Below are 8,911 nucleotides of genomic sequence, written 5' to 3'. Positions count from 1 at the left end.
TTTGTTGTTGTTGCCAAATACGCAAACAGAAACGGTTGACAATAATACTTGATTATTGAAAGAAGAGCTTCGTGAAGAACAAACATTACTTTCAGAGCTTGATGCATTTTCACTTTCTCATACAGGTTCGATAGGAGAAGAAATATGTAATAGACTATTGTGATGGCTTTTGCAAGTTTTACAAGAACTTGAACGACATACGGGACGTAAACAGTTTATTTATACGGAGTGAGTTTTATTTATGGAACGCCTCAATTATCTCGGAAACGGCTTGTACGATTTAATCGTTGCCATTCTTTCATCATTAGTGGAATAGATGCCACTTATAGAGACTTTCCATATAGAAGTATTACATATATGTTATACCTATGGAGGGTAGAGGTAAGGAGTACCATATCATTGGGAACTTAGCTTAAAAACTGTCCGCTTGTAGACGGTAAATTATAATTCAAAATTTGACCAGAATGGCGCTCCTGTCGGAGGAGATATCATATGATCGTTCAGTTCAGTCTACCGTCCGTATTATTTGAATATGCTGTTTTGAAAAATTTTAAATGACTAGAGTCGTCACTTGATTTGAAATGTACACTCATGCGATAGTAGCGCCTCCCTAACGTAAAGAATTTGATGGACACTTTCTGGAACACAGATATGGTTCTCCTTACCTCTACCTTCCTTAGTTATAACAACCTCTGTGAAATATCATTTGTCTTTCTTCCCGATTCATCTGTTTTCAATAAAATTTTGGCGATTCATTCGGAATTATCGGTTACAATCAGAAGCAAATAGTCCATGAAATATTTCTAATAAATATATTCTCAAAGAATACATTCTAAGAAATTTCAATGATCTTTGGCATATAAGGAAGCTAGTTATTTCGCATTGAAATACAACCGAATTTAGAATCATGTATTCACTTGCATAAAGTTGTATTGGCTATGTTTGCCCATGTTGGCAACAATTCAACGACAGTTGATTGAAATGTCAAATAATTGTCTCAATCTTTTTTTTGTTTACAATTTCAAATATAAATAATGTATAGTGAAGAGGAAAACGATAGTGTTTTCAACTTGATAACTAATCTTTGTGAAAAATTTCATAATGATCCAAGAGATATAAAATTAGCAAGAACAAGATGTTACGAAATATTATTAGAGAAAAGAGTTTCCGAATGCAAAAAAGGTTAGCTACGGAAATATCGAAGTTTTTCTTAAATTATATTATTTTATAGATTTTCAGGACCTAAAAGGAATGGCAGATCCTTATTGCAATTTTCTATCATGGGAATTTCAGCTTATTCATGAATATAATATGAAAAATCATGCACATGAGTTGAAAACAACTGTAGAAAATGTTCGGCAATGTTATAAAGACGTTCCAGATGATTTTAACAGAATACTTCAATTTTTAATGGCTCTAAGAAATGTGCCGACAAAAAATGAAAATATATTGGTAAGCAAAAACTTTATTTTCATCTATTTTCTGTTGATTTATAATATTAAAATGTATTTCAAAAAAGTGTTTTCAAGATATATTTCTCAGTTTAAGTAATTTGCTAGAATAAAGAAATGGTATATTGCTTACCAGTGTTGAAATATTCTTTTGCCTTTGAGGCAATGAAGTAGATACATCTTCTAAAATAATAAGATCCTCATTACTCTTACTTCTACCACACAATCATTGCTAGAAATAAGTCTCGTCATAACTTAAGTTCTATTTAGGGTTGTAATTTAAACAAATATAATTTTGTTTTGTTACTTTGTATGGATGCAGCTTGTTTCTACTTAATCAATAATAAAAAATTAATAGTATTGAGGAACATTTATTTATTAGTTTTGGTACATCAAATAAATTTTCATTCTGTAATATCTTAAGAATGCTTCTTTTATGTGGCTTTACTAGTGCCCAAACTATTAAATGTAGCATAATAACTAGACAAAAAATTGTTTATTGCTCTAGTGTAGTGTAAGAGTAGATTATTGCTTGCAGAAGATATTTATTTAATGTATTATTGACTATTTATCTATATTATAGTTACATATAATGTGGAACTTTCAAGATTTGCAGAGCTTTATTCAGACTTGGCTCAGTTTTGATCGTCTTACTCCTTCAGCTTATTTACTAGCCTTCTCTTAGTCTTACATAAGTGACAAAGATAAATCAATTTTAAAAATGTTCAGGAAATTAACTTGAAGTTTTGATATAAACTACAAACCAGGCTTATACTCCAGTGCATTTAGGGCTGCTTGTGGAACCAAGTTCCCTAAAGTTTATTATTATATTATAAATATTATAAATCTATCAGAAGATTTACAGCCACTGACATGTAATGCTTGTGATATAGTTATAGTTCATTTTACTAAGTGTAATGCTTACCCATGTGACGTTATCAACAGATTTCTGCCATGAATATATTCTATAAAATTAACTGAACATTTGGGACCATAAGTCAATAGAGGAAACATATAATGACATTATAATAGGCTACATAATTTCGGTAATCATTTGGGATACAATTCATATCTATTAAAATATTTTTAACAACAATTTCAGCATAATGTACAATGGCACTTCACAATTACAGGCATCTGGGGTAATTAAAATATATTACTTCTAAATTTAATATATCTGGTATTTGTTGAGCATGTGCTATTATCCTTTCAAAGTAATATTTTGCCTTTCTACTGCAATTGACCAAAGGGTCAAAAAAATTTACTATATTCTCTTTTACATTTATATATTATACATTTCTATAAGTGAACTTCAAGAAATTTTTTTGACATTATAAAAAATACTAGCATCTCAATTTTTGTTTATAGGCTCCTTAATGAGTGTCCTTAGCAATAGTTAAAAATAATTACTACCACTACTAATTAAAATACATTATTTATTCGAGCACAGATGGTATATGAAAAATTTTGCCTATACTGTGGTGAACAAAACAAACAAATAAAATGTGTTTCTTGTAACAGGTATAATCACTACATACTTAAGTGCAAATATAAAAGACATGACATTGTGTACACATATATGTGAATTATGTAATAATTAAACTTAAATAAAAATAATTACATCACAATTTTTTCTTAATAGATTACTCATTAAGTATCCTTCGCCTTAGTTGAAGGAAGCTTCGATTTCAATTTTTGGTTGTTTTCTAATTAGATGAACTTTCTAATTGAAATTTTTTCAGGGTCTTCGGTTCAGAATCGTGAATATATACAAAAACACATGTTTAAAAATTTTTAATCCACTCAATCTTCAATTTTTGGTAGTGAAATTATGTAGTCTACTATTATGTCATCATATATCTCCTCTATCAACATTTTTTCTCAAAAGTTCAGTTTATTTTGTAAAAAAATATTTGTAATAAAAATCCGTAGATAGTTTTACAACGGTGTAATGCTTCTCTTATATCAACTATAATTCTGTGATCAAAAAGGGAAAAAGAAGAAGTCGGTCGAGTTTATAATGTGACAATGTGTGTTAGCAATTATGTAGCGGCTGTCTACGGAAACTAAGGTTTTCCGTTTTGAGTGGCTGGCGGCTCTGCTTGTACATATTACTAAAAAGTGGAAAATTTTTTGTATATAGTTTAAAAAAATAAATGACACGCTTTGAAAGCATATCAAACTAAACAAATAAAATGATTTTTAATATAAGCTTAAAAAAATAATGAATAAAAAATACTAGTATTATTGTGAAAAAAGCGTTGGACGCTTCATTTCTTCCTATCAACTTTGTGATTCTATTGATTAGCTGCTCGCCACATTCTTCATTAGCAATAAAAATATAAAATTCAATCGTGGTGCTTTAAAAGAAGTCTGTAAGATCGTGCATGAAGCACTTCGAAGTAAATGTTCGCCTGTTTTTTGAAATAACTGGACATGTCTCCACTGTTCCATTGAGAGTAACGAATAACGGTTAATTCTGAATGATACACCATCATTTTTTTGCCAGAAGTGTTCAAAAAGATCAGGGAAATCAATTGCAGAAAACAAATTACTCTTCACCTCCACAATGCAAGTTCTCAAACAGCAGTTCAAACAAAAACGTTTTTGAACAGTCAAAACATTGAATTGGTGGGCCGTACAGTCCTTGTTTGGTACACAATGATTTCTTCTTATTCCCGCAGATCAAAAATAAAATTGCGAGGTCAACGTTTCTCTACGCCTGAAGAAGCGGTTGATGCGTTCAGATCCTTTGTTTTGGAGGTACATCAATCAGAATGGAGAAAATGCTTTTAAACTTATTTCTGCTTACTGGTTGACACAATCTACATTTTTTTCAGTTTCTCAGACTCTGTAATGTATTATTCACCATAGTTTCTTTTCACTTTTCTTTGTACTCTTTTCCATCTGGTTTTTGCATTATCAAACTTTCTTTAGGAATTCCATGGACCTTTTCTGTTACCGGGAGAGTTACAGGAACAACTTCTTGCAACGGTGTAGTTGCCTTTCCTTTTATCTGTAGCGCCGTTCGCTTCAGCAGAGATAACGGGACATCGCTGTCGCTAAAATCTACATCAGAAAGTAGGTATTCCTCGTCGAATGTACTCACCATTCTCTTGTTCCTGTTTTTCACGACACATCGCCAACATCTACTTCCCTCTACAATCCAAAGGGACCCCTAAAAAATTTAAGACCGAAACAATCAAAAATATTTAGATGACATACTCAATGACATACCCCTTCGGAAAATTTGAGGAATTCTCGCCATTATTCGTCTCCAAATTTTAAAATTATTCACAATCTTACAGGGTTGTATCATATCATAGTTATATTTTTTTAAATGAGACGCCCTATATTTTATTGAATATGTAGAATCACCTTGACTTCCCCATTACAATATTGTAGGGTTGTGATGCATTCTACGGGGTATTTGAGAAGTTATAGCCAATTTTGAAACTCGTAACTGCTGCTGCTAAAACATTAGAATAATAGTAACAATTCTGGAAAATTTTATATTTCGGTAATATTCATTGAATCTTAGAGGATTAATCAAAATACCAATACATTATTTTCTCGAGTTTTTTTAATAAACCTACCTCTACAGTTTCAAATTATATAGGAGAGTCAAGCTAATTCCAAATATACAATAAAATATTGAGAAATGTAAGTTGATATGTCACAGCCCTGTGAGATTGTAAATAATTTTCAAATGTTCGAATTGATATCTTGAAAGACAAAGGAGGCACTGAACTTTATCACACTAATCAATCAGACTGTATAAAATATAAGAAAATTATTTATTATAGGATTTATCGTCTTTGCCACCTATAAAAGATTTTGAAAATTTCAATAAAATGTTCCAACTGCCATATTCGCTCAAGAAAGCTTTTAATACAAAGGAATCTTCTCAAACATGTGATACTATTCAGTATACAGATGCTTCAAATGATAATATAGTTATAAAAAACTCCACATTTAATGAGTTATTCAAAGATGAAGGGTATGAATCTCCGAGCAAAACTCCGGAAGATATTTGGGAACTGGCCTCAAAATTAAAGTACAGTACTAGAAGGACATGGGAAAGTTTCGGGTATCCGGAACCGGATAAAGAACCTCCATTTATGTCAGAGCTCGGAGCTCTATCTTCTCTTTGGGTTGAGAATTTGGAATCATTGTATATGTTCAGGCTATTTAAAGACGGTGCAGTATTTAATACTAGAACGATACCTCGGAAGGAGTTTATAAAAGATTTAAAATGCTTATTAGGTAAATTATGATCTACAATTCCATGCCAGTACTTAAATAAAGGTTTTCAGTTGGTTTGGCTTCAGAATCATTCGGTTTTGATGAACTCGGTCAGTTTTATTTAGTTCCCGGTATTAGTGTCGAAGCAATAACCCCAGAAGCATTAACACATTATTGCAAAGACTTAATCTTTACCGGTACTTGTTGTAAAGCATTAAATAAGTTGAGCACTCTAAATATCGAAACAGGAAAGTACAAATACCAAGGATACGTATATACAGTGAGTACTGTATAAAAAAAAATTATAAAAATCTAATTTGAATGTATTTTTTCAGGAATTTTGTGAAAGCGTTAATCGTTACTTGAAATTTTATCAAACGGCCGTTTGTAGCATACCGGATTCAGTTAAATTTTTGCAATTTCACGAAAAAACTTATCAACTCCGATTACAAGTAAATACTTTGGCGTCCGTATGTAAAATAGGACCATACACAGTTTCCGAAGAGACTGAAAATGGTGTCGCCTTATTAAATTACTTATATCACAAAGTGTTGAGCTTAAACAATGAGAAAGTAATTTACGTTCTTTATTCGATTTTGTATCCTTGTTGTCAAGTTTATTTTAGGTAAGTTAATTTTTTTATTATTAATTTTCCGGTCAAACTTCGATATAACGAAACACATGGGACCGTACAAAAAATTCATTATTTCGAATTATAGTTGGTGGAATTTCGCTATATAGAGGTTCAAAGGCAACGTTTGTCATTTTTGATCGATGTTTAACCTGCTGATTCTGCGTTATAAAATATATAGAATAAAATAAAACCCCCATACTATTTGTCAATACATATGTAGTACATTTTTCATTTTCAATCCTAAATTAAAGTTCAAAATTTCAAATTCATTGCATTTAAAATGTAGTATATAATTACTAACGACTTGTTAGAAGTCAAGAAAATGCTGACACAACATTGAAACAATGACCCATAAAAAGCAATGAATGATTGTAGAAATTTCCAATCACATCTTTGAATTTTTCAGTCAGCATTTTAAGATTCGTTGGCATCGGTAGTGTATTGGCTGCTTTCAATTGGTTCACAAAAAAAAATCAGTGATAGCAGTCGGTTTTGAAGTTGGGTTAATTCACGGTCCTCTTCGTCATCAATGGTATCCAGAGTTCTGGGTGCAATTCCAAATCTTTTGCGATACCCAATTTCATTTTCTTATGATTGTTGTCAATGCATTCAATAATTTTTCGTTTGACATTCAGCTTTATGCGCACCGTTCACTCTTATTTTTATCATCCATATTTTTTGAACTTCACGCTGTGCATAGTTCACGGCCACTGATACACGTAATGAACTAAAAACTAAACTTGACTTCTATGACCAAGCGTTGATGTCTGGATATGTGTTGACATGATTTTACGTCTTTTGCTTACATTATATGGAAGAAAAGACGCAGACACTTCAATAAACTAGCAGTTAAATTCGGTATATTGAGGTTCTCATGAAAATTTCGTTAACTTTTTAGGGGGTCAGGTTTACACCCTTTGTTGATATGGAATGAATGACCCATAGGGCAAACGTCTCAGTATTCAGCAAATAGATTAAAAGGTCATCAATATGATAAAAAATAATAAAATTTTATTAACAAATTATGAAATATTAGAAAAACGTTACGTCAGAAATTCTTGAAACTGATTCGAATTCAAGATAAAGAGAATTTTTAGACCTAAGAATGACAAAGCTGTCAGTGATAAAAAACTGAACAATTAAACTAGAAATTTATAAATCTATTTTATAAATTTAACACAACTACGAATAATTTAATTTATTGCTGCTACATATTTTTTAAATGTAACAACAAATGAAAAACTAATTTTTCTTTTTAAAACAGATTCTTATTTTATCTTTATTTTCATATTTATGTTGTAAGTGATCTATTGATTTATTGTTTTAAGCTTAATTTAAAAAGTACTTACAACTTTTTAGTTTCATTTGTGGTTTTTAATTTTTTTAAACTATATTTATCTTTCGCAAGTTGTCAACCTTTGGAGCTTTATTGAAAAATTACGTGATAATTTAATTGTTTATTATTGTTATACTTGAGCTCACTTTTCGGGGTCACCCAGTCGTCGGCTATCGAAGTTCTGAATGCTGATTGCGATGTTGCCGCACGACTTAATAATATTCCTTAAAATTAATGTCAACAATTAACTTTTGCAGATGAATTTTTTTTCAATTTTTAATCTAAAAGACAATTAAACACAATGTAGAATTTATTGTATAGTTAATGACATTATAATTTTCAGTCGTTTTCTGAAACAATGGATTTTAGAAGGAACGCTAAATGATCCTTATGGAGAATATTTCATAATAGCCAATCCAAAATATATTGTATCGAGAGGAAGAACATACTGGACGAGAAGCTATGGTTTCAAGGAAGATATAATACCCGATTTTCTTGTTGATTTGAGATCGGATATTCTTTTATGTGGAAAATCAATGAATTTATTAAAGAATTGTGCTCATTCGGTGAGTATTTTATTTACTTGTAATGAGCTAAGGAAAGTCTGTTTTTCTTTATTAAGAGTCTCCATTACGCTGTAATTTAAAAGCAACGAATTTGTAAAATAAATTTATAAAAATTCAAAGTTTATCGCCCTTTGAAACATTTATTATCATTTCAAGAACGCATCAGTCATTTCGGGAACGAGCGATTATAACAGGGGTTAAATATCTTCAATTTTTCATTAATATTTTGTTAAGACGCTTTCCGGAAATGACTTTTTCGGCATTTTTATTGATTTAATTTGAAATTCACCTCTTTATTAAATTGTAGTAAAGAGAAAACAGGTTAGTTCTAGTATTTTATTCATTTTTTTTTCTCAGTAAAGTCAAGATTTAAGACATTAAATTGCTAGCAAACCCAATTCTGTATCTTGGTGATTTTGGGCAATATATATTTGCTTATCTAGGCAATAATAATTGTGCACACTACTGTAATACTGTGAATTTGCTATATATTTATAATAGCTGTAGATTTAACGTTGTATAACAATCAAATCGATTCCTTCCTGAGTAAGACAGCCGCTGTCACCGGTGACGAAACGGCATGAGGGTAATGGAGTTATCTGCTACTCTTTTAATAAAAAGTGGTTTATTAGCCCGAGCGGGGGGGAATCGTTAGGTGATTAATTTACTCCTAATGAAA

The 8,911-nt window shown here is 30.8% G+C and overlaps 1 protein-coding gene across 1 annotated transcript in view; it reads left to right on the top strand.

Annotated features, from left to right (window-relative positions):
* Positions 1-967: 967 nt before the first annotated feature.
* The window catches only part of LOC130901284 (gamma-tubulin complex component 6), a 29,038-nt gene continuing 21,094 nt past the window's right edge, over positions 968-8,911 (top strand). The window contains exons 1-6 of the mRNA XM_057812507.1: positions 968-1,182; positions 1,232-1,452; positions 5,258-5,717; positions 5,768-5,976; positions 6,032-6,321; positions 8,010-8,232. Of these exons, the coding sequence (XP_057668490.1) occupies positions 1,035-1,182; positions 1,232-1,452; positions 5,258-5,717; positions 5,768-5,976; positions 6,032-6,321; positions 8,010-8,232 (1,551 nt within the window). The 5' untranslated portion in view covers positions 968-1,034. The remainder of the gene's footprint in view (positions 1,183-1,231; positions 1,453-5,257; positions 5,718-5,767; positions 5,977-6,031; positions 6,322-8,009; positions 8,233-8,911) is intronic.

This window comes from Diorhabda carinulata, chromosome X (assembly GCF_026250575.1).
Source record: "Diorhabda carinulata isolate Delta chromosome X, icDioCari1.1, whole genome shotgun sequence".
NCBI classification, from domain to species: domain Eukaryota; kingdom Metazoa; phylum Arthropoda; class Insecta; order Coleoptera; family Chrysomelidae; genus Diorhabda; species Diorhabda carinulata.
The sequence above is the reverse complement of the archived record's forward strand: the minus strand, read 5'-3'. Positions and strand labels throughout refer to the sequence as shown.